The sequence below is a fragment of the Astatotilapia calliptera genome, chromosome 19 (genome assembly GCF_964374335.1).
Source record: "Astatotilapia calliptera chromosome 19, fAstCal68.1, whole genome shotgun sequence".
Classification (NCBI taxonomy): domain Eukaryota; kingdom Metazoa; phylum Chordata; class Actinopteri; order Cichliformes; family Cichlidae; genus Astatotilapia; species Astatotilapia calliptera.
In genome coordinates, this window is record NC_137440.1 from 22,966,322 (window position 1) to 22,990,066 (window position 23,745).

The window sequence follows — 23,745 nt, forward strand, 5'->3', positions numbered from 1 at the left end:
CCTGTGGTAGGAAACTGATAAAACATTTTCATGCATGAAGCACTATCATTGTTTAGTTCAAATCAAAGTAGATTAATTTTATTTAAGTTAAAAACTGTGTACAGGGTCTGGGTTCAGTATTGGGTTCTGATTACTAGACATATTTTCTGTGCAAGTTTTTTGACTAAGACTTGAATTTTGAGCCTCTAAGCCCATCCAGTCTGTTTTTTTCAAGGAATTAATACTGCAAAAATCTGACTCAAAGTATCATCAAAGAACACCACATGTTCTCTTGCCTCCCTGTGTGGCCTTCTGGCAAACTGTAGAATTAATATTAAAATTTTATTAATCAAATTTAAAGCCCTTCATGGCCAGGCTGATGTTTGTGCAGCACCACTGCTAACATGTTATTGCAGTCAGTCGTTTGAGGCTGTAACAAATACATTTCTCTGCATTTTCTGCTTGTTTTAGTTATCCTGATCATGTGGTTATTTCATTTTGACCTTTGTTGTCATCAGTTACTTTTAAATATGTATTTATGTATGCTGTGATATGAAAACTTATTTCTTGTAAGTTGATTTTATTTAAAATGTGAAGCACCCTATAACTTTGTGATTTAAAATGTACTGTATAAACAAAATTATTTTCATATTACCTTATTATCCACAGCAAATTAGAAGTAATACAAAATGTAGTGAGATAAGCATAATATGTTGCAGATTCTAAACAGTGTTACTTAATTTAAAATCTTCTTAATAATGTGATCAGGAATGAATACATATTTTAGTTTCCACCTCTGAAAGTGGACTCAGTGAACCAGTGATGCATGTCAGAGTCTGTATCAGAAGCTCACAGCTGCAACACTGCAAATAGTAACTGAGGGAGGCTTTTGTACGACTCTGTATCACTGTGTGAACTCTGGGCCTGTATATGCTCCCGTACAGTAGTAATCTCCTGCATCTGCAGCCTGAACTCCATTGATTGTCAAAGTGAACTCAGGCTCAGATCCACTGCTGCTGAAATGACTCGGAGTATCAGACTGGCGTCTGCTGATTTTGAGAAACAGCCGTTTGGGGGGCTGTCCAGGTTTCTGAAGGTAGTAACTAAGTCCAGCAACTCCTTGTGGCACTAATGGTCACAGTGCCTGACAGACTTGGCTTAACAGAGTCAGAAAACTATTGGCAAAAAACTTTGAAATGAGAACTAAAATGATGTGAATCTTGAGGAAAAAACAACAGAAAATGTATCAGGTTAAATCAGAGAAACATTAACAGCACAAACTGAATTAAAAACAAACAAGTAAAAAGTCTCTCACCCTGACTCAGAAAGTCAAACATTATAATCAGAGTTACTGGAAACATCACTGGACCCTGACCACTGCTCAGAGTAGAGCTTCACCAACACTTCCTGTTGGCATCTGATGTGTTTTATAGTTTGATGAAGTTACATGTTGCATTTGTTGCAATAACCCTGTAAATGTTTGACTCATTATTGATGTGTAATTTTATCAGCGAATATTATCCATGTTGTGCTTTAAAACAATGCTGTAAAAAAAGTTGAAATCACAAAGTAAAATCACAGCTTAAGAAAAACAACTTTGTGGAAATTTCACAAAACTTTATTAATTACAAATGCTCCATCAAACCTCATATTTCTATCACAGCAATAAATTTTTTAAATACAGAAAATGATATATTCAACGTTATAGTTTCTATCAGCATTGTATAGTTCATAGAGTATTTTTTCATTAGTAAATCATTAGAATGCATTATAGTTTATTAGTTTATGTACGTAAATAAAAAAGTGCAACTGTTTCAATCAGTAAACTTGTTTTAATAACAGACATGCTGAGGGAGTTTTGATTGATTGATTGATTGATTGATTGATTGATTGATTGATTGATTGTTAATAATTAATTTGTCCCTAGGGAAATTGTTTGCAACATAAATTCACATGACTTGCAAAGGCGTGGGGGGCTGGGCAAGAGTTAACCCATGTGGACAGCAGTTTGGTCTTGCTGCCAGTGTTCTGGCGCTGGACATATTAGCCTGCCTACTTTGGTTTGGAGTAAGCACTGGGAGTCATTGGGAGGCGTTGGGAGGCTTTGGGAGGGGGGTGAGTGCATCTCTGTGTCAGTGTATTTGTTTAATTTGAGCAGACAAAATTCATTGCTACATGCAAGAAATGTATTTCAGTTTTGCTATTATCCATATACACACATAATAACAGCCCCTCTCGCTCAGAAGGGCTGTTATTATGTGTGAGAGCAGGTCTGCAGATGTCTGTGAGCACACAGAGCAGAGATCTGAGCAAGAGCAAAAGCCAACAACTGAGCAACAATGAATCTTGTTTGCTTAAATTAAACTTTTCTTCACTCAAAATAATTTTCTCCTCAAAATGCAACATTTGATCTTGCAAATTTTCTTTAGGTTCGCACAGAATAGAGGCACAAAAATAACACCAAAGCCATCTGCCGTGACCGGTTGGCGTGAGGGACACCTATTTAAATGGTAACTGTAACAAAATACATTTACTCATATTTTGTATTAAATACGTGACGCCGGTACATGTATTGCATTACTCCCCAACACTGGAGGCTATAAGCAGATTCTGTTTCTGTGCTGTGATGAGCTCTGAAACATGACTGAAACTCTTCAAATAAGCCATTCCTCTGCAGATGATCTGTTAGATGTTTGACAACTACTCTTTCAAGAATGTTTGAGATGAAAGAAAGCTAAGACTAATTAGCTAAGACTGCTGGGTCAAGAGAAGGCTTTTTAAGTAACTGTTTAACTACTGCCAGCTGTTTCTGCTGTTGCGATATTTCTGCAAACATTTGACTTTCTAATGATGTGCATGCTAAGTTTATCAGCTAATATTATCCATGTCGACTTTAAAAAAGGGTGTAATAAAAGGAAAAATCACAAAATAAAATCACAGCTTAAGAAAAATCACTTTTGTTTTGTTCTTGGGGAGAAGCTTTTAAAGGCTTATTTGTGTGCAAAGTCAGCGATTGCTGTTGACCTTTGAAACAAAAGATAAAGATACCAACTAAAATCCAGCTTTATACTGGTGAAGAGTTGGAAAATTTTCCATCACGAATGTAATATGGTCTTATATGTTGCAAAATGTAAAGTCGCTGCTGCCCTGCTACAGCTGAACTTTCAACCTCCCAAATCCAACTTTAACACCTGATTCCAACCCTCTGGTAGGAAACTGAAAAAACAAATACAAACAACATGTTCATGTATGGAATGCAATCATTGTTAAGTTCAAATCAAAGTAGCTGATTAAGTTAAAAACTGTGTACAGGGTCTCGGTTCAATATTTGGTTTTGATGACTAGATGAATTTTCTGTGCAAGTTTTTTGACTAAGACTTGAATTTTGAGCCTCTAAGCCCATCCAGTCTGTTTTCTCAAGGAATTAATACTGCAAAAATCTGACTCAAAGTATCATCAAAGAACAACACATGTTCTCTTGCTTCCCTTCGTGGCCTTCTGGCAAACTGTAGAATTAATATTAAAATTTTACTAATCAAATTAATAAAATTAACCAAATACATTTTTCTGCAATTTTTGCTCGTTTTCGTTATCCCGATCATGTGGCGGTTTAATTTTGACCTTTGTTGTCACCAATTAGTTTTAAATATGTATTTATGTATGCTGTGATATAAAAAAGTATTTCTTATAAGTTGATTTTATTTAAAATGTGAAGCACCCTATAACTTTGTGATTTAAAATGTACTGTATAAACAAAATTATTTTCATATTACCTTATTATGCACAGCAAATTAGAAGTAATACAAAATGTAGTGAGATAAGCATAATATGTTGCAGATTCTAAACAGTGTTACTTAATTTAAAATCTTCTTAATGATGTGATCAGGAATGAATACATATTTTAGTTTCCACCTCTGAAAGTGAACTCAGTGAACCAGTGATGCATGTCAGAGTCTGTATCAGAAGCTCACAGCTGCAACACTGCAAATAGTAACTGAGGGAGGTTTTTGTACGACTCTGTATCACTCCTGCATCTGCAGCCTGAACTCCATTGATTGTGAGAGTGAACTCAGGCTCAGATCCACTGCTGCTGAAATGACTCGGAGTACCAGATTGGCGTCTGCTGATTTTGTAAAACAGCAGTTTGGGAGGCTGTCCAGGTTTCTGTAGATACCAGCTGAGATCATCATCAACTCCTTTACTGGCTGTACAGCTCAGAGAGACCGTCTGTCCCAAAGCAGCAGCTTTAAACACAGGAGACTGAGTCACAGATGAACTGGCATCTGATCCTGGAAATTAAAATATGTTACTTTGTTAAAATGACAGTGTGATGTAAAGTACAACATAACAGAGAATCTAACAGAACCACATCACTCATCACCTTGAAGTCTGAGCATGATTGTGATCAGCAGTGAAGTCAGTAACATCATCATCATTATGAAAAATCTCACTGTCAGAGACTCTGCACAGATGTTTCCCGCTAGTTCTTCTTAAACTGGTTTAGGATCAGTGAAGCGCAGCAAGCATTCAAAACAGAACCTACAAACAAATACCTGTTTGTGTGTGTGTGTGTGTGTGTGTGTGTGTGTGTGTGTGTGTGTGTGTGTGTGTGTGTGTGTGTGTGTGTGTGTGTGTGTGAGCGTGTGTGTGTGTGTGAGAGAGAGAGAGAGAGAGAGAGAGAGAGAGAGAGAGAGAGAGACTAGTTATTCTCATTGCAGTTGAAAACTCTACACCCGCAGCCTTCAGCCAAAGTGAAGAAATTTTTTATGCAGCCATGAATCATTGTGTAAACACTTCACTACCATGGTAACCCACAGTAATAATCTGCAGCATCTACTGCCTGAAGATCACTGGTGGATAAGGTGTACTGAGAACCAGATCTACTGCCTTGGAGTCAAGATGGAGTTCCTGAGTTTGGGAGGCTGTCCAGGTTTCTAAAGGTACTAAGTCCAGCAACTCCCTGTGGTGCTGACGGTCACAGTCCCTTACAGGCTTGGCTTAACAGAGTCAGAAAACTTTTGGCAAATGACTTTGAAATGAGGACTAAAATGATGTGAATCTTGAGGAAAAAACAACAGAAAATGTATCAGGTTAAATCAGAGAAAGATGAGCAGCACAAACAGAATTAAAAACAAACAAATAAAAAAACTCTCACCTTGACTCAGAAAGCCAAACATTATAACCTGAGTTACTGGAAACATCACTTGACCCTGACCACTGCTCAGAGTAGAGCTTCAGCAGTTACACTGCGACCCAGTGTTTTCTGTTTTTGTTTTAAGTTTTATTCTGGGAATTGTGACTTTCTGTCTTGTATTTCCTCTTTTACCTCTTTTAAAACACCCACGTCCAGTGTTCAGTGTTTTGGGTTTTGCATCACTGTTGTCTTGTCTAATTAGGTTCAGCTGTGTCTCCCTCCTGTCTGCCATTTTCTTGTTACTTTTGTGTGTATATTTAGTGCGTGGTTACCTCTGTTCTTCGTTGCCGTTACATGTATTCCGTTACTCCCCAACACTGGAGGCTATAAGCAGATTCTGTTTCTGTGCTGTGATGAGCTCTGAAACATGACTGAAACTCTTCAAATAAGCCATTCCTCTGCAGATGATCTGTTAGCTGTTTGACAACTACTCTTTCAAGAATGTTTGAGATGAAAGAAAGCTAAGACTAATTAGCTAAGACTGCTGGGTCAAGAGAAGGCTTTTTAAGTAACTGTTTAACTACTGCCAGCTTGAAGGCCTGTGGTACATAGCCGATTACTAGAGACAGGCTGATCATGTTTAACTCATTTTTCTGTGATTTTGGTTTTTAACAGGTTCATCAGGTCACTAATGTAACAAAGCTGAATAATTATTTCACTTTGCATTTCACACACAAATTTTCTCTCGTGCAAACACGATATTGGTTTGACTGTATGGGTTTTGTTTTGAATGATTGCCAGTTTTACCAGTTTAAGAAAAGTTCATCTTTAATCATCAGTGATATACAGGCTGTAGATACTGGAGAGTGTTTTGCTGACTCTAACCTCACTAAGTACAAATTACAGATTTAGGTTGATTGATTGTATTACATGAATTTTGTCTGAATTTTGAAATAGGGATTTTAAAAATTCTTACACCAAGTTCTGTTCTGTTCACATTTCCTGACAAAGGTGGCTGTTTAAATATAATAATGATAATAGTAATAGTAATAATAATATTAAAGGTCATGTTACATTTACAATGTAACATGACCTGTAAGATTGCTGATCATGCTAAAAGCATGTCCAACATGTTCCAGCAGTTCCACCATGACTCCCATCACCATCCTCATTCACACTCTGACTTACAACTGTTTAATAGATCAGAAATACTTTAAACACAGAAAATAATTTCATCACCAAAAACCCAGATTAGCGCTCATATAAATTCATAAATTTGCAGGCACTATGTTAGTCTTGCAGATATAAGCATATTTTTGGCATTAAATAAAGACATAGTGCATCATCATTCATCACAATGTTCAGTCAAAATTTAATTTTACAAATTTGAGGCAAAAATGTAAGTGCATAAAATGAAATTGTATGCAGATACAAGTGCATCTATTTTCTTTTCCAATCCAGGGTGGTGTTGACAGAAAACACAATATTGCTTTTACTTTTTAAACTCGAGGAAATGTTTGCAGAATATGCCTGCATTTGTAGCTGTAAAAAATACTTTTACAATTTTTACTAGTTGTTTGAGTTAGACCTACTCACCAATCACTGATCGTGCACTGTGGCACAATCAAAAAATAACTCTCACTTGGTCGTAATTTCGCTTAAATTCACAAGAGGGCAGTGTTGACGTAAACTAGGATTGCAAAGGGAAGGTAGGGGTCTGCTCGAAAAAGTAACGTTTTCCATTTGCGACACAGGTGAGTGCAGATATACGGAGGTTAAATACACCAAGCGTTACAAAAGCAAATGCACAGCGTGTGAGGTCTTGTGCAGGATTTCTTACTTGGAGTATGTGACTGAACTGGTGATTCCACCATAAGTTAAACAACCACAAGATATTTGCTGGAGGCTTAGTGGAGCTTCTATTACGTTTTTACAATAAAGAGGTTTCCGCGTTCTTACGGGAAGTTGATCTTTGGTCAGTGCGGAAGGGAAGTTTAACTAGTCTACGTTCTAACTAAGGTGCTTCCAGGCGCACGTCGTTTTATCAGATAGATTGTCCTTACTTTGCATAGACCCACAGAGGCTTCGCGATTCATTTATCATTATGTCATCTTTGCTTTAACGCATCCGCACCTGGCGTCGATTATTGCGCGCTCTCTTCTCTCGGCTTATATAGGCTACTCTGAAAATGAGTGATCCGAGAACAAACTGTTTAAAAACAGCACTTCAGTTGACTTCTCAACTAATGTTGGTAGGTGAGACTTTTTCAGCCTTGCTACAGTTTTTACTGTATTATCTTGTATTCTCCTTCCAATCATATTACCAAAATTAACTTTATTAGGGTGATTAATGGGGTTTTTACTTTTGCCAAGTGTTGATTCTTTCTTCTGTTTAAAATAGTAAATACAGTATTTAAAAAAAAAAAGCTACTGATATAAAAGATGTTGTTTGCGATTTTACATGTAAACCTTAGTGCCGAGTCACATGTCACGCGACAGAGAAGGTCATGTGAGAAACAGGAACTACAGAAAAATCAGAGTAAGGGAGAGTGGAAGATTTATTATTATATTTCTTTTTATAATCATGCCTGTTAAAAAACGTATTTGTACATTTTAACAGTCCATGTTTACTTCCCTTTATTTTATTTTATTTTATTTTATTGTTACACAGTGCAAACCTATGATTAGTTCTGTGGTAACTGTATGAGTTTTTTAACAAAGTTAGTAACATAAAAAACAAGCTACACACCTGAGAACAGTAGAAAGAACCAATGCTCTCCTCGTTCTTCAAATAATTCATTTTAAGCCATTCATATTTGAATTTTCCTCTGAATTTCCTGGACAAAAGAATAAGGAACATGTATAACTGCTGTGAGTTATTTTTTAAATTTGATCATACCGCTGTGATTTTCTTGAAACAGTGTTGAATTAAATTAACGCACAGTTATAACAGCTAGGGTAAGCCAACAGCAATGCATCAGTGGGTGGAAGGTTGCCAGCTGAATTCCAAGAACTATGATGTGAGGCATGTAGCCCAACTGGTGTAGTAACACTTCTGTAGCTGCTAGGTTAGAAAGCTTCCAGGTGAAAATAGGTTTGAACAAAGTATCTTGTAAAAGAAAGAGTTATTCTCTTTGGACACGTTGTTGTGTGTACGATGAAACCAGAAGAGTTGGCAGATATTGAGCTTAGCAAAGATGGCTTGGCAAAACAGGAGACCTCTTACTAAGTTATTGTCATAAAGAAAAGATGTGTGGTTATCTGTGGTGATAACCCATGAAGCTGTATATAGCATGTGTAAATATAACTTTTATAATTTCTTATTCTAATTTATCAGGCAGTGGGGATACTGGTGTGGCTGAATGGAGTTTACCTGCTGATAAAGTATGGAGAGAATAGCCGCTTTTTTTCAGAGTCCTACATGACCCTGACAGTTTTGGTCATAGTCACTAGTGCTGCGTTGCTATTGGTCACCGGATGCCTCGGCTCCTGGGTGAGCCTCAAGGATTCCATCTGTCTACAGGGACTGGTGAGGCTGTCAGTCTGTTTGTGACTGTGATTATCTCTATGTGTATGTAGTGTTTGGAGTTTACATAAAAAAGTGTTTTCTTCTCCAGTTTGTTTACCTCCTAGTTGTGGTCTTTTGTGTGAAAAGTACGGCTTCAGCACTGGCTTATTTCCACTCAGTGACGGTATGTAAGATTACTTAAAAATTAATAAGCATTGGACAATTGTGCTTTCATGATAAAAGAAGATTATTCTTGGGATAAAGAGGCATATGTGTTTTTGCTCCTTGTCTCTTCCAACTTTTTCTTTAGCTGGATACAGAGATGGCTCCCTTCAGTGGAGTGTTTGAGAGCTACACCGGCAGCAGCGAGGACTCCAATTCTCGATCTGTGGATGCTATGCAAGAGGAGGTTTGTACTTTAATATGTCACATGGACATGACTATGAATCCCTACAAAAGCTTTTTTTTGTTGTTGTTGTTGTTGTAAAACTTGTGTAGCTTGTGCAGCAGTAATACTAAAACAACAGCTATATCTTCTAAATAGATGATGTTTTAAAAATCAAAATATATAATCTTTCCTTAATGGAAATTTTCACTCAAGAGGATATTTAGGTATTGACTGAAAGCGTCCCATAAGATGCCTATAAAGTGCTATAATTTTCAGCCCTGATCTGCTTTACCTCATCCAGAAAAATCAGGCTTAAAGTAAGTTGTCCATAATACATGGACAAATGTATTATGGTCAGATATAATACATGATATATTAAGAAATTCTAATAAAAAACAAATCCTGTTCATACTCATGTCAATCAAATATAATATATGTACATTTTGACAGTTTCCACTGTCTTTTACTAACTTGTGGTGATTTTTTTTGGTCTCCGTTAGCTCAAATGTTGTGGTGTGAAGAACTACACGGACTGGCTGGAAACCACCTGGTTTAATAAAAGTGGAGGGCTCAGGTTTCCTTACAGTTGCTGCAACGTTACTTTCCCCACTTGTAATGGCACTGTTTACCAGCCATGGCAAATTTACACACAGGTAGACATGTGCATCCTGATAAATTCATCAAGCTTCTTCATGAAGGTTTGATTAGACCCATATGATTCTCTGATTTTCTTGTTCATTGACTCAATCTTTCAGGGCTGCCAAGAGGAGCTGTCGAAGGTCATACAGTTTGCGCTGAAAATGGACATGTGGAGCTCCCTATTAGTTTATGTGGTGGAGGTTTGAAAGACTTTAAACATTTCTGAACTGCATATTGTGTATACATTGCATATAAAATGCACACCTGAAAGAAAAATGAAACACTGGGAGACTGTTATCATGAGAGCAAGCTTTAATCTTATCTTTAATTTTAGTTTGGCCAAATATTTAGCACAATATCTAATATGTAAATTCAATTTTATTTATACAGCGCCAAATCACAACAACAGTCACCTCAAGGTGGTTTATATTGTAAGGGAGACACTATAATAATACATACAGAGAAAAACCGAACAATCATATGACCCCCTATGAGCAAGTACTTTGGCGACAGTGGGAAGGAAAGACTCCCTTTTAACAGGAAGAAACCTCCAGCAGGCCAGGCTCAGGGAAGGGTGGCCATCTTTCTTCCACATGCCTTGGAAGAGAAAAAGAGATTAATAACCAGTATGATGTCAGAAAATAGACAAATGCACAACAAAATTTCCAAAGCCTGGACTGGCATATTGAATTGACCTATTTTGTCAAACAAAAAAATCTAAAATCCAACTCAATTAGTAGCAACCTTTTAACATTAAGGACTGTTTACAAAGATGTGCTGCCAGCTGGATGCCGAGTAAAGCTCAACAACTTTCAGGTCCTAAGCTTGTGACATTGGAAATAACATTTCACTGCGCACCATTATCACTGCCTGTGTGGAAGTCCATTTGACATATAGTGTTATTTATTCCATTGGCAAAATAAAAATGTTGTTTAAAGCAGTCGTTAAAAACATGAACAATAATTTGATAGTTTTTTATTAAAATCTTTAAAATGTGTCACATTTTAATGAATATTTAAACTTTTCACACTCCATTTTCTCTACATCACACATGTTAACTAAGGTGGTTAACAACATAAAAGCTCATCTGTTACAATGATGAATCCACCTAAACATCTTCTGCATCATGCAATTTATAAATGGTTTTACTTCATTTAGTGGTGTTAGATTGAGCTTTTAATCATAAATTCTTACACATGTTTAACACAGGCTGCAGAAGGTGATTATTTGCCAATAACCAAAATCCTGCTCTTTTTCTTTCTTCTCCTGCAGATTGGGTTGTTTGTGATGGTGAAACAGCTCATGAGAACAAATAGATCTACGAGGTACCAAGTACTGGAGAAAAACTAAAGATGCTCTAATGGATGGAAGATCACTACACTTTGAATAGATATAGTTCAAATGTCAAAACTATTGAGTCATTTGCCGGTACACTATGAAACATGTAAAACTGGAGAAAGTCGTTTTGTGTAATACATGTACAGATGTCTATTGTTATCACTGGATAGTCTGTCACCAAAAGACTGACAGTTTTTTGCAATAAACATTAGAATCAGAATACTTTAATAATCCCTAAAGAACTTATGTAATTATGTAAACATACTGCAGAACTGGCCTGTGTGGACTTCTGGCCTGACAAAATGTAGGCAAAGATGGGGCAAAGGGCTTAGAGATATATCCTAAATTAGGTTTGATCAATATGAGTTACTGTCAGATTTTTTTTGGCCTACAGAGGGCTGGCACATTTCTGCTATAGCTCTCTCAAGCAATATTTGTGTTGAGTGTGTGTGGTTGAATTGTGGTAAGTTTGTATCTTGATTGTCAGTGCATTACTGTATGTGGAGAATTCCATCACTGCCTGTGTAATAATGTTTTGTTATTAGACTGAAAGTGGTGCATACAGAATTACTTTATAAAAGAAATATAAATGAAGTGGAAACTAATTGTATACTTTACATTGCATTTAGCAATTTAAGCTTCTCTGCACTGATATTCACATGTGATCCCTATCCCTATGGTCACTAAATTGTGACATGGACTTTTAAGATATAATAATATTTTTCAACAAGTCAACCAACAAACTATTTTTCGTTTTCCTTAAGACCCAGAGAAATATTCACCCTTTGCCAAAACCTGGGGTTTGTCCATTTGATGTAGATGAAAAATAAACCTAATGATGCCATTGTTGGAAAGCCAAATTATTATTTTATTTTCTATTTTATATAGACGTGCCTTTAACAATAATGCCCTCTGATCAAAGAAGCTTGGTTATCCCTTATTTATCAAGTGCCTCATCATGTGAGCCAAGGTGTGAAAAAAGGTGTGGATCATTACCACCAGATGTTTCGGCTGAACCACTGTGAGATCCTATCATGTGATCTATTGAGGTCACCTGACACAGGAATGTAATGTCATGTATTTATTTTTTAATACTGTATAGATTTTCCTTACTAATTTACTTTTTGCTGCAAATGATTAGCTATTTCAAACTCCACTAAGTAAAAAAGGGCAACTTTTCTGAAAAGTTTTTATGTTGGATTTGCATGCTGGGAATTTAGTTACTTGTACTTCTTAATCCTATACTCCCAGTCATTTGTCTGAAATGTCCGAACCTGTCAAAATAAACAATTTGGTTTTCCAGTATAGTAAGCCAGGTGAGAGTCATTTTAAATTATGTTAAGCAAGCAAAGAAAAATGCTCAAAAAAAGAAGGGGAGGAGAGGGCAGTGTGAGTGTAGTGCTAGGACTTTGGATGTGAGCAGCGCTGGAAATTAGCACAAAACATGAAGTTCTGATGAGTAGCTTGTGTTTTTGTACTCATACTGTAATAGTTTGTGTGTGTGTGTGTGTGTGTGTGTGTGTGTGTGTGTGTGTGTGTGAGAGGGAGAGAGAGAGAGAGAGAGAGAGAGAGAGAGAGAGAGAGAGAGAGAATATGAGATGCTGTGTTTTAGGGCCCAAGAAAATATCTGCCTGTGGCAATTTTTCATTACGGCTTGGGGTCAGTTTTTGTGGGAAGGTTATAAGGTTTATAAGCCAATAAGACTCCCTAATGTCAAGTATTTATTTTAAAGGGTTAAAAACGGAAAATAAAAATACACGTTACCTCCTTACAAAGATGTTTTAATGATAATATTATTAATAAAAATATAATAAATAATAAAAAACGTAGATAAATATAATTACAAAATTGGAAGGATTGATGTTTATTATCATTGTTGATGTTGTTGTTGTTATAATTATTGCTGAATTTAGAATTAAGTCGAAATTTCGAGATAAATCGTGAAATATTATTTTGAGATTAAATCTCAAATAGTATAGGAAAAAAATCTAAATTATTTTAGTTTATTTTCAAAATAGTAATATAATATTTCTTTTTTCGCATACTCCTCGGTAATCTCTTCATCTCTAGAGTATTTGTGTTTTTATGTGTTGCAGCATGCCTTTCATGGGGTCCGGAGTTTATTCAAATTAATCATATCTACAGAGGAAATATTTTTAGCTTTGATCGAACTAGCCATACTGGATGCGGATCCCACCGTCGTCTCCTGCAGAGGCGTGCCGATTTAACAGCTCGTCTTTCAGATCCGTGAGGGGGCGTGGCTGTTTCCGTCACTTAGCTTCGTTCTGGGTTCCTTCGTTACGTGAGGCCGACTTGGAGGGAAGTGGACGTTGCCAAGAAGAAAAGAAATAGGCGAAGGGAGCAGAAACAGCAAAAAGCACCACTTAAAAGCTGGTAAGAGCTTTCATGGTAACAAATGCTTCCACGGAGTCGTCTAGCCTTTGCTTCGATATTTCGACGTGCAAAGGTTTGTCAAAGGCAAATGACTGCCATGCCGCTTTCGCGGCCTGTATAGCTGTTGGCTAGCGTTAGCCTCTGTGGCCTGTTAGCAGGCCGCTGGGGTTTCGGCACAGGGACAGAAAAGCATTCATGTGACGCTCTCAAAAATGGGGCAGCGGTGCTTTGTGTTAGCTATCCGGCGTCGGTGTCACTTTACTTTTCACATTGCGACCTATTACGGACCCTTATAACATTTAAGTTAGAATAAGAAATTTACCTTCTGTTTGCTAATCCCGATGTACACATTTGTCATCGTAATCATTGTAATCATTGTAAGCACAGAAAAGCGTGGAGTATGCAGCTCACTAGTTTGCTAATGCTATAAAATTTTGCTAGCCGGGCCCGTGCACGTTTCCGATTTAGATTTTGAGCTCGCGAGTCGATGTGTTGTTCACCCGTGTGTTTAAAACAAAAGTGCAGTATTAAAGCGGAGTCACTGTAGAAATTCATCTAAGATTTCTCAATAGTGCTTTTTTTATTTTATTTTAGCCGCGTTAAATAGTGAGCACAGTAGCTCGCAGTTCCCTTGTTCTTGGAAGCTGTTCATTCAAATATTGCACATTCAAATTCTGATCTAACGCTGCTGCTACATCAGCTCCGCTCCATATCCGACTGGATAATATGGAAAAAAAAATACTAGTGCGCTAGCCCAGTTTTTCATCAGGATTACTTGTGTTCATTGAAAAGATGTAAGAGCGTCTTTAATTGAAACTTTCCATGCTTTAACAGTTAATATTCAGCAACTGCTCTAAAACGATTTATCTTGCACGGCAGTTCGGCTTGTCTGGACTCTTTAAGTTGTTATGTGGTGAATAGTTGTTTTTTTTGTTTTTGTTTTTTTTGTATTCCCTTACCCCTGTCTTTGCAGAGTCAACAAACCATTTCTGTTCTCACAATAGTTTGGTTTTATTTGGAGGTTATGTTAGGAAAATAAAATTTGATCCAAAAGTTATCTATCCGTTTCCTATAAAAGATGTGTTTCACAGGAGATAAGAGTGGGATTGGCTGGTGACCTCCATGTATGCCCATTTTGTGAGACCCAATGTTTAATCAATCAGAATCAGAATACTTTATTGATCCCTGGGGGAAATTATTTTTTGTTACAGTGCTCCATTTTAAACCAACATTAAGACAAGACAGACAATACACTAACTAAGAATAACTTTACTGCTAAACTATATCTATCATATAGATAGATAGATAGATATGAGAGAGAGAGATGCATTTAATGTAAAATTAATTGCACTTTTTATGGTCTCTTTACACAATGTGCATACCAGTCCAGTTTGTGACTTCATTCATAGGCGCCCCATGTGAGAAACAAAGTAAACAGGAGAGCATTTAAGCTGGGAGAGCTGCCTCCTTTAAAGCATTATAGACAATCTGGTAGCATGATTTTTCAAGGAATTTGTAGAGCTTTAATGTCCAATACAAGGTTCTGTATTATAAGATGTGCTGCATCTTAATGTCATCTTGATCAGATTGTAGGTTTAAGATAAGATAACCTTTATTAGTCCCACACGTGGGAAATTTGTTTTGTCACAGCAGGAAGTGGACAGTGCAAAAGTTATGAGGCAAAAATTAGAATACAATAAGAATAAATACAGTACACAACTGTACAGAATAGAATAAAATAAAATACTATATACAGTAGAATAAAATAAAATAAATATACAATAAGATAAAAATAGAATACAAATACTATATACAACTGAGTAAAAATACAACGATGACAGAAAGGATTATTGCACTTAGTATTATTATTGCATGTTATTTGCTTGTTGAGTTGCCCTGACGTTGTTTGATATTTGTTTTTTCTCCGCGTAGCTTCAGGAGCAGTGAAGTGTCTTCATGGCAGTTCGTCGAGGACACATTAAGTATATGAAAGTGAGTACGAATGCCAGCTTTCATTTCAGTGAGTACTGTAGTATCTGACCATATTGTTTGGCAGTATGGTCAGTGTACAACATATTAATGGCATCAATTACAACTTAAAGCAAGTTGGCTGTTATATAGTAACAGCGTAACAAGTTTGTAAAAGATAATAAAAATCCAAAAGGCACACTGCAATTCAAGCAAATAATCAAAAGTTATCAGCCAGACACACAAACAATATTATGTAGCTGAAATATTGACTCTTGGCCCAATCGCATTTCAGTCTTCAACTAGTGTATTCTGTAGTACGGGCTGTGAAAACAACAATTGAATTGGTATTTTAAAAAAATAATTTTAAGACATTTTCTAGTCATCTAAAATAATGTTAGTCCTATCAAATGTGTCATAAGACCACATTGCAGATAATTCGTGTTAGACATAATCATGAGGATTAACGTTAGGTACCAGCTTTGTTATGTTTTTAAAATGTGCATATTCATGTTAGCTTAGTGTAAATCACTGCTTTGACATAGGTAAAGTTTACATCCATTCACATCTTTGTCTAATATATTTGGGATTATGACTTAATTGTATTCCAGTATTTACTATCCTTTCTAGACACTTACAAGCAGTGTGAATGGTCTTGGCCTTTTTGACCAGAAAGTCCCAGGATTAATGAAGTTAAGGGAACTAAAGTGTGAATTCAAAGTCTCTTTTGCACCTAACAATTGGTGTCTCTACTGTACTTGACAGACTGGGATATAAAGTGAATCACACACAGGAAAGTTGAAAAGTTGTTTGGTAGGTATTTGGCATTTGCTTTCTATTACAGTTTCGGCTTCCGATGATTACAGAAACAAACAAGAAAAATCACATTTCTTTTCATACTCTCTTGTGGGAACCTGGTCTGCTGTGTGCTGTCACTCAGCCTGTGGCTGCCATGCAGATCACCTGAGACAAGTTTGCTTTAGGCAAACAGGGACCACTATTTCTCTTTAGGTGACAGGCTTTATGGTCAAAAATTGCCACGTTATAAGAGTCATGGACTTTGAATGATGGATAATTAAACTTCAAATAAATCTTCTGAAAAAGACACATGTTTTAAGTCCGGTAGATGGATAAGTGATGGATAACTAAGATTACCGTGTTGACTACAATAATCAGATTTTACTTGGCGTGACCTCCTTTTCTTATTAACCGTATAGTTGAAAAGGAGGCATCTGGATCTTGTACAGGAGCTTTTTGTTCATTTGGTGCAAACCATTTTTTTTTTCTTTAATTCTAGTAACTATCAAAACTGTCCAGTATGCCCACTATTATTACTAATTTTTACTGCATCATTTTGTTTAATAAATAGTTCAAAATCTAAAGGTTACTACAGGTCACGTACTTGCAGTTAACGGCCTGGGGTAAACTTCCAAATGACCGTCTTCTGTAAGTAATTAAATCGGTTTCAGCAGCAGTTCTGTTCTACCCAACGTGCTTACCTTGTTTTGTGTTTTCGGCCCACCTGGCTGACTTGCAGGAGGTGTATGACATGTCGAACGGTTATGAAGACCACATGGGAGGGGATGAGGGGAAGGATGCCAAGACCAACCTGATCGTGAACTACCTCCCTCAGAACATGACGCAGGATGAGCTGCGGAGCCTCTTCAGCAGCATTGGGGAGGTGGAGTCTGCCAAGCTAATAAGAGACAAAGTTGCAGGTATGCAAAGTTTTGAAGCAATAAATCATGTCAGATCAGATCCAAACAAGATCTTGGATTAAATAGAAAAGGATTCCTGTTAGACTTGGCCAAAAATACATGCTGTGGCATTGCCAGACCATGTCGAGGTGGAGATTTGTCTTATAATAATTTTATTTATTTGGACGCTGTTTATTAATGGCCTGTTTTCTGCCCTCAGTGATTCTGTAACTTTTATTTGAGAGATCTCCCAAATTTATTTCCTGCCCACGCTGGGAAGTAGTTTCCTGAACATTTTTGATTATCATAGCCTTGTTTTATTGATTCCAACCAGCCCAGCCCTGTTTAATTGTTTATTCTAGCATGCAATGTTTGAGATTTGTTTTTATTTTTAATATTTATTTGTTTGCAGATTTTTTTGAACTATAAAACGTTTTTTTGTTTTATTTTATTGTTTTCCTTTTTTTTCTCTAGGCCACAGTTTAGGGTACGGATTTGTTAACTATCTTAACCCTAGTGATGCAGAAAGAGCTATCAGTACACTGAATGGACTAAGGCTACAGTCCAAAACTATCAAGGTAACGTGCAATAAGGTGTTCTACAATTCTCAAAGCAAAGATGTTATGTCATTTAACTTTGCTGTGGCTCTTGTGCTGTCCGCTATCTAGCTAGTACATGTCAGCCCGAGGAAAGAAATACTGCTTTTAACGCTCACTTACTGCCCTATCTTATAAGTCTCTGGTGTTTGACTTTAATTCAACTTATTTTATTTGACACATTCTGTCACAGTAAGTGTATTAAATGTATTTAATTTTCAAAATGATCAATTTGATTTCTTTTTTTATCACTGTAATGTTCTGTTGCTTCTGATCCTCCCCCTCACCCATTTTTGTTTTATTTTTTTTTTTTACTCAGACCAAAAACTTGATGTCTAAAACAACCAGATTATTTTGTAGTTTTTTAATCCAAAATGTTGCTTTCTGATGGACAGACACAGCAGTGTTCAGCTGAATAAAAAGATGTATAAATATGACCAAACCACTGCTATATTAATCTCTGTTCAATCAAACTACTGTTTAGATGTTTTACTTTGGCAATTCTTTTTCAATTTCTGCATGCATATCAGAGTTTTAATCAGGCGTTTGTTGCTTCCTGTCGCCAGGTGTCATATGCACGGCCCAGCTCGGACACAATAAAGGATGCTAACCTGTACATCAGCGGACTTCCCAAGAACATGACCCAGAAGGACGTGGAGGACATGTTCTCACGTTACGGGCATATCATAAATTCCCGGGTACTTGTTGATCAAGGTACAGGTACGCAAGGTGAATGGCTTCCTTGCTTTTTTTTTCCAAAAATTTTGTTGAAATTAAATAAACAGTTTGTTTTTACAAAGTGATATCAGTTACTGCTAAGTAGCTAAATGCAGTTCATGCGGCTTGTATCGGAGTAGGTGGTTACAGCTGCTCTCTCAAACCTAGGTTCATCCCGTGGAGTGGCTTTTATCCGTTTTGACAAGCGTGCAGAAGCGGAGGAGGCTGTCAAAAACCTAAATGGTCAAAAGCCACCAGGAGCCTCGGAGCCAATCACAGTAAAATTTGCAGCCAACCCAAACCAGGTGAAGAACACACAGCTCCTCTCTCAGCTCTACCACAACCAATCCCGACGCTTTGGAGGACCCTTACACCACCAGGCACAGCGGTTTAGGTGAGGGAAGAGCTACATACATATAAACTGAATGGTGCTGATGCTTGAAATGCTACCATTTTTATATTTCATTGATTATCTAAGAAAAAAAAACAATAATCAGTCACGTTATCATTCTTAGTAACAGCAAGTATGCTAAATACTCTCACTTTCAGGTTTTCTCCCATGGGTGTCGATCACATGAGCAGCATGGGAGGCGTCAGTGTCCCTGGAAACTCCACCTCTGGCTGGTGCATCTTTATATACAACCTAGGCCAGGACGCAGACGAGAGCATCCTGTGGCAGATGTTCGGTCCCTTTGGTGCCGTGACGAATGTCAAGGTCATCCGAGATTTCAACACCAACAAGTGCAAAGGCTTCGGCTTCGTTACCATGACAAACTACGAGGAGGCCGCCATGGCCATCGCCAGCCTGAATGGCTACCGGCTTGGAGACAAGATACTGCAAGTGTCCTTTAAGACCAGCAAGGGCCACAAGTAGAATAAGCCGGACAATCAGGTGTAGAAGAAAGCGGGAAGTAACCCATGTCAGGCTTTTATTGCAGAAAGCTTAAGTTTTCAATGTTAGACACACCAGTTTCAGTTTCATCATATTCAGAGTTAAGTGACATGTTCACTCTTCTGCACCTTTGTAATTGTCTCAAAAGTGTCTAAGGTTTTCTTTTCTTTTCTCCATTGTTGTTTGTTTGGGGTTCAAGGACACTCAATTTTAATTTGGAGTGGATGGAGAGGCTAAAATCCCAAATTACCACCAACATTTTTTTGTGAAACTTATCTCAAAAACTAAAATCCTGTCTATATGTGTTGCATGTAAAGCTGTAGGAACTGCATAAAGGAGGCAAACCAATGATTCTTAGCAGTGCACTAAAAACAAACAAATCAGAACATTGTAAAAGATCCCAAGTGTGAACTTTTCAATGAATGATTTGGTGTAAAGATAGGGTTAAAGACTGCCCTCCCCCTTTTAATGAGACAGTTTTACTGCGGAAGAGCAGTGCTCTGTCCTGGTTCCTCATCACAAGTAGAAATAGATGCCTTAAACGATCATACAGTGGACATCCAGTAGACCTTTTAACTACTCACTACTACAAGTCAGTCTAAGAGCATAGCACTTTTAGCCAGCCAGCTTTAGGTTGCTCTGTATATCAGTCTTTTTGATGGTAATCTATTACTTCTGTATACCTTCCAGGCAGGTTTAAGAGTTCTTAAAAGAAACAGTGAGCCCTAGAAGGGAAATGTTTGTTTTGTTATCCATATGTAAAGTGTCTTTAATTATAAGTTGTTTGATGCGAGTTGCAAATGAACCCCAGTCAGTGAGTCACAAATTAAAATGGACCAAAGGCAGGGAGAGATACTGATAACCTCGCAAGAGTTTTTCTAAGCAGATGTTCAAGATAAATATTTTGGAGCCCAATTGATACTGGATTCTCATTGGCCAATGTTTGTTTTTTTTTGTTTTTTTGTTCACCATAATCTGCAGATACTTAAAACCTCTGTGATTAAGCTGAGATTTACAGGTATCAGCTGAGCTCTAGTTATTAATTTTTTTCTTTTGTTCTTTTGATGAGGTACTAATTATTTACACATAATACTGATTCTTACTGAGAGCAATGCCACTAGCTGTTTGCTGATCTGTTGATTTTTGTTTTGTTTTTTTCCTTTTCCTTTTGAGTTTATTTTCTTTTGATTATATTTCTTTGTAGATTCATACAGTTTTGTTACCGTATTAAGTTACAAACTTGTTTTAACGAGTGCTTATCTCGAATGGCCTTTGTTATGGATTTCAGTTTAGATTTAATTTTCTTCCTTTCTTTTGTTTTGCTTGTTTCCCTTTGAACATAAACCATTAAATTTTGTTTTGTTTTGCTGCAAGTTTTGTTTGGTTTGTTTGTTTGATTTTTTTTATTTTATTTACCCTTTTAGAATTGTTTTTCAGTTTTGTTTTATTTCCCTCGGTAGCAAATTTAGAGCGCTCCTAACACTTATCAAGCAAAAGTTTCTTCACTGGAAGCTTTTACACTTTTGAGATGTTAACAACTTATGGACCAATGTAGGTTGAGAGGATTTGATGCTACTTAAACAAAACTGATATTTTAAGGCAAGTAAGCATCTGTTAGATGTTTTCCACAATGATTTTTGAAACATGACACAAGTTTAACTGCAGAAGAACAGCAAACTGAATCAGTCTGTTGGCACTGCTGATAGTTTTGCTGCCTGTAGTTAATCCGATTTCAGTATCATCAATAGACATCTGGCTGTATGAAGCTGCTTTTAATATCTGGCTGTTAGTTTTGTATTCACACTAAATTGTCCACTTGTCAGTGTAGGTATCTAATGAAGCTAGTGATTGTACACAAGCTAGTTTCCATATTTTAACTAGAAGTGTCAAAGATTTAGGCTTTTAAAACCAAACGCACTGCTTTGATCTTTAATGGAGATTACTTTTTACCACATGGCTTTGTTCACCTATTAGTAAAAGACTCACCCAGTTAGAAAAGAACTATGTCCACCTTTGTGTATGTTTCTTTAAAAATGCCGTTAGCATCGGTGCTGCAGTTGTTCTGATTCAAGCTCAGCAGGAGTTAAAAAGCATAACACTTGGAGATGTATTTCTAAGAATATACTTGGCTACAAAACTTGTTCAAAATTTTTCAGATTCTGTTTTAAAACTGTTTTTCTCCCTCCCCAGCAATAATTAAGCTGACACTTGAGAATATAGTTAAAATTGTCTGGCCCATCATAAAGGAATGCTCACATTGTGAGCTTGAAACTTTGGTCTTATTGTGCATCTTGATTTAGTATCTCCATGTTGTTATTATTGTGTCAGGATCCTTAACTTTGTGCAATATTTCATGACTTGCTCAGTGCAGGTAATAGACATTTGTTATAGTCATCGACTGTCATTTTGGGTTTTTTTTAAAAATATATAAAATTTTCTATTGACGTTACTGTGTAGTTATGTTGGCAGTCTAGTTTGGTTTGCATGAAAGGTGCAAGTGCGTTTAAGGGGCAGTGAAAATAAACTGCATTCCGCCTTAATTTATAAGAGGAAATAGTGTATTTTACATCAGAGGAGGCGCATTTATTTATTTGACAGTGTTTGTGGTCATACTTGATACTTATTGCAGTGTTTTTAATGGATTGTTTTGTTTTCTTGGTTTTGAACACTTTTGACACTAAGCTGAAGTCCGTTAAATGTCTTCTAACATTTCAATAAAAACATGGTGGCTTTAAAAAAAAAATTAAAGGAAAATTAAATGTGTATTTAGAAGCTTGTTGTGGATTTGATCTACGTGATTCTCTTGAAAAAAGATGAGTAGATGTGCACTTGCACTTTTATGTACATGTTACTGAAGTTAGTGTTGCTGTGATATGACAGTATTGTTGCACATTCTTGGAAATCTGGAGATGTGATTTAATAGTAGACTTGACATGTAGATCGGAGTTGGAACCTTCTGCAACCAGATGGTGGGGACAGTGAGCAGAGTCTATCCTGAAGCTTATTTTTTCTGCAGCTCTTTGTCTCAGTTTTCCTTCAACTTTAAAATTAAAGCCAAAAATTGAGTTTTCTAAAGTAGAATATGAATATACAATTTCAGACACCTACACATATTTAAAACAAAAAAAAAACCCCAGCTTCTTCAAAATGGCTTGGAAAGGAAAGAGAAAATTGAAACCAGTCTGGCTATTCTGTTTTTAGTGACTTTGGAATGCTAAAAACTCTTTTATTCAGATATAAATAGCTAAGTTGTAGCAAATTGTCATTTCAAGCAGGACCCTTTTTCTGTTTTGAGACTCGCATCCTTTTCAGAAGAACTCGCACTTGTGAGCGATGATGTTTGAAAGCTTGAAGTGAAAACTTTTCTTGGCAGTGAAATATGGTACAGGATGACCAGCATACAAGACAGTGCATGGGCTCATCCTGAACAACAACCAGCTAGAAGAATGCCAGAAATGGTGGTTTTATTTTACGTTTTTACTCCCCAGGCCTTGGTTTGGATGGATATGGTCCATTTTGAATTCGAATTACCAAAACGTAAAGCATTGTCTTTGTCTTTTTGTTATTTAAATAATAAAAATTAAACCAAAATGCTGAAATGGTGTTTGTGGAAAATTGAAAGCGCATCCTTACTGCTTCCACAGGAACTAAGACGGTAAGCAGCTCTGTACAAAGTTTTGACAAATTGCTGGTCTTGGGGTATTCATGTTGCCACAGAGGAAAGACCTCAGCAATGATCTTACAATGATCTTAGAAGCAATTGTTGCTGCCCATCAATGTGGGGATGTCTGTCAAAATCCAACTGTTAATGTGTTTAGAGTGTGGGATTAATCCCTGGCCTTTGATTATACTTTTTTATTTTTAAGACCTAAGTTGTGCTCCTGAGCCACTAATTTTTGCTGCCCTGTACCAGTAATTTTTTCAAGTGACTGCATCTTTGTACATAAATCCGTGCACTGTTGGATCATTCAATGCTAATTACCCCAGAGGGAGCTTTCAGTCACAAAACTAACAATTGGCCTTTTTGTAGACAACAGAGGTTTTCTAGAAACTTACTAAATCTTGCCCTAAATATCATGACAGCTTTGATCAATTATTTTGTGCTTGTCAACTTTCTTGCATGAAATATTCTATAAAATCCAACTAAATTTCAAGCTAAGTGTACAGAATTTATTTATTTGTCTTAGGAAAAAGGGGAAAAAAGGAAAGTTGAGCACATAAATTCATACATAACAATTTTTTTAAGTCATTGCTACTTAAGGTGGTTATGCAAGCTGTTGAATCACTGGGTGCACTTAGTTTTTCACACACTGCTTCTGCATTTTGGTTTAATTTTTGTTTAATAACACTGTAATATGCCATGTTGTTGTTCATCAGAGGTTGTATTCAAAGAATTTTAAGATCTCCTGAAGGACCAGATTATGTAAAAACCTTATAACTGACAGATGCTATACTTTCTTTTTACCTTGCCAAGTATAATCCAGCATGTATCATGA

General features: G+C 36.7%; 3 protein-coding genes and 1 long non-coding RNA gene across 15 annotated transcripts in view; 2 read left to right on the forward strand and 2 right to left on the reverse strand.

The window, feature by feature from the left end:
* Window positions 1-23,745, reverse strand: part of LOC113012033 (immunoglobulin lambda-1 light chain-like) — a 110,396-nt gene that overhangs the window by 74,942 nt on the left and 11,709 nt on the right. The window lies entirely within an intron of this gene.
* tspan37 (tetraspanin 37) lies at window positions 1,940-11,845 on the forward strand. 5 transcript variants are annotated; one of them, XM_080293858.1, is made up of 9 exons: window positions 1,954-2,094; window positions 2,409-2,489; window positions 4,797-4,919; window positions 8,450-8,641; window positions 8,730-8,804; window positions 8,931-9,029; window positions 9,509-9,661; window positions 9,764-9,847; window positions 10,920-11,845. In XM_080293858.1, exons 4-9 carry the CDS (start codon window positions 8,534-8,536, stop codon window positions 10,995-10,997), a joined length of 597 nt encoding a protein of 198 aa, XP_080149984.1. In that variant the 5' UTR covers window positions 1,954-2,094; window positions 2,409-2,489; window positions 4,797-4,919; window positions 8,450-8,533; the 3' UTR covers window positions 10,998-11,845. The 5 variants fall into 5 exon arrangements, with proteins under 5 accessions (XP_026007758.2, XP_080149984.1, XP_080149983.1 ...); XM_080293857.1 differs by having other exon boundaries at window positions 4,810-4,919; XM_026151973.2 differs by lacking the exon at window positions 4,797-4,919 and having other exon boundaries at window positions 1,940-2,094.
* LOC145422446 (uncharacterized) lies at window positions 3,222-4,500 on the reverse strand. Its single transcript, XR_013903734.1, has 2 exons — window positions 4,361-4,500; window positions 3,222-4,268 (listed from the first exon to the last, which is right to left on the reverse strand). It is a non-coding gene; the product is annotated as an uncharacterized LOC145422446 (long non-coding RNA).
* Window positions 13,225-22,012, forward strand: elavl1a (ELAV like RNA binding protein 1a). Of its 8 annotated transcripts, none has more exons than XM_080293850.1 (8): window positions 13,273-13,379; window positions 15,312-15,371; window positions 16,113-16,160; window positions 16,885-17,065; window positions 17,519-17,622; window positions 18,207-18,354; window positions 18,526-18,751; window positions 18,907-22,012. In XM_080293850.1, exons 4-8 carry the CDS (start codon window positions 16,897-16,899, stop codon window positions 19,229-19,231), a joined length of 972 nt encoding a protein of 323 aa, XP_080149976.1. In that variant the 5' UTR covers window positions 13,273-13,379; window positions 15,312-15,371; window positions 16,113-16,160; window positions 16,885-16,896; the 3' UTR covers window positions 19,232-22,012. The 8 variants fall into 8 exon arrangements, with proteins under 8 accessions (XP_026007751.1, XP_026007752.1, XP_026007753.1 ...); XM_080293849.1 differs by having other exon boundaries at window positions 13,297-13,379; window positions 18,207-18,369; XM_026151966.2 differs by lacking the exon at window positions 16,113-16,160 and having other exon boundaries at window positions 13,225-13,379; window positions 16,873-17,065; window positions 18,207-18,369.

What these genes read in the sequence shown, in the direction of transcription:
- tspan37 (XM_026151972.2), top strand. Translation starts at nt 7,302, where the DNA reads ATGAGTGATCCGAGAACAAACTGTTTAAAAACAGCACTTCAGTTGACT. An exon ending in TGACTTCTCAACTAATGTTG is followed by an intron (nt 7,365 to 8,449) that starts GTAGGTGAGACT and finishes CTAATTTATCAG; the next exon opens with GCAGTGGGGATACTGGTGTG. An exon ending in CCATCTGTCTACAGGGACTG is followed by an intron (nt 8,642 to 8,729) that starts GTGAGGCTGTCA and finishes TTTCTTCTCCAG; the next exon opens with TTTGTTTACCTCCTAGTTGT.
- elavl1a (XM_026151966.2), top strand. Translation starts at nt 15,336, where the DNA reads ATGGCAGTTCGTCGAGGACACATTAAGTATATGAAA. An exon ending in TACAGTCCAAAACTATCAAG is followed by an intron (nt 17,623 to 18,206) that starts GTAACGTGCAAT and finishes TCCTGTCGCCAG; the next exon opens with GTGTCATATGCACGGCCCAG. An exon ending in CACCAGGCACAGCGGTTTAG is followed by an intron (nt 18,752 to 18,906) that starts GTGAGGGAAGAG and finishes TCTCACTTTCAG; the next exon opens with GTTTTCTCCCATGGGTGTCG.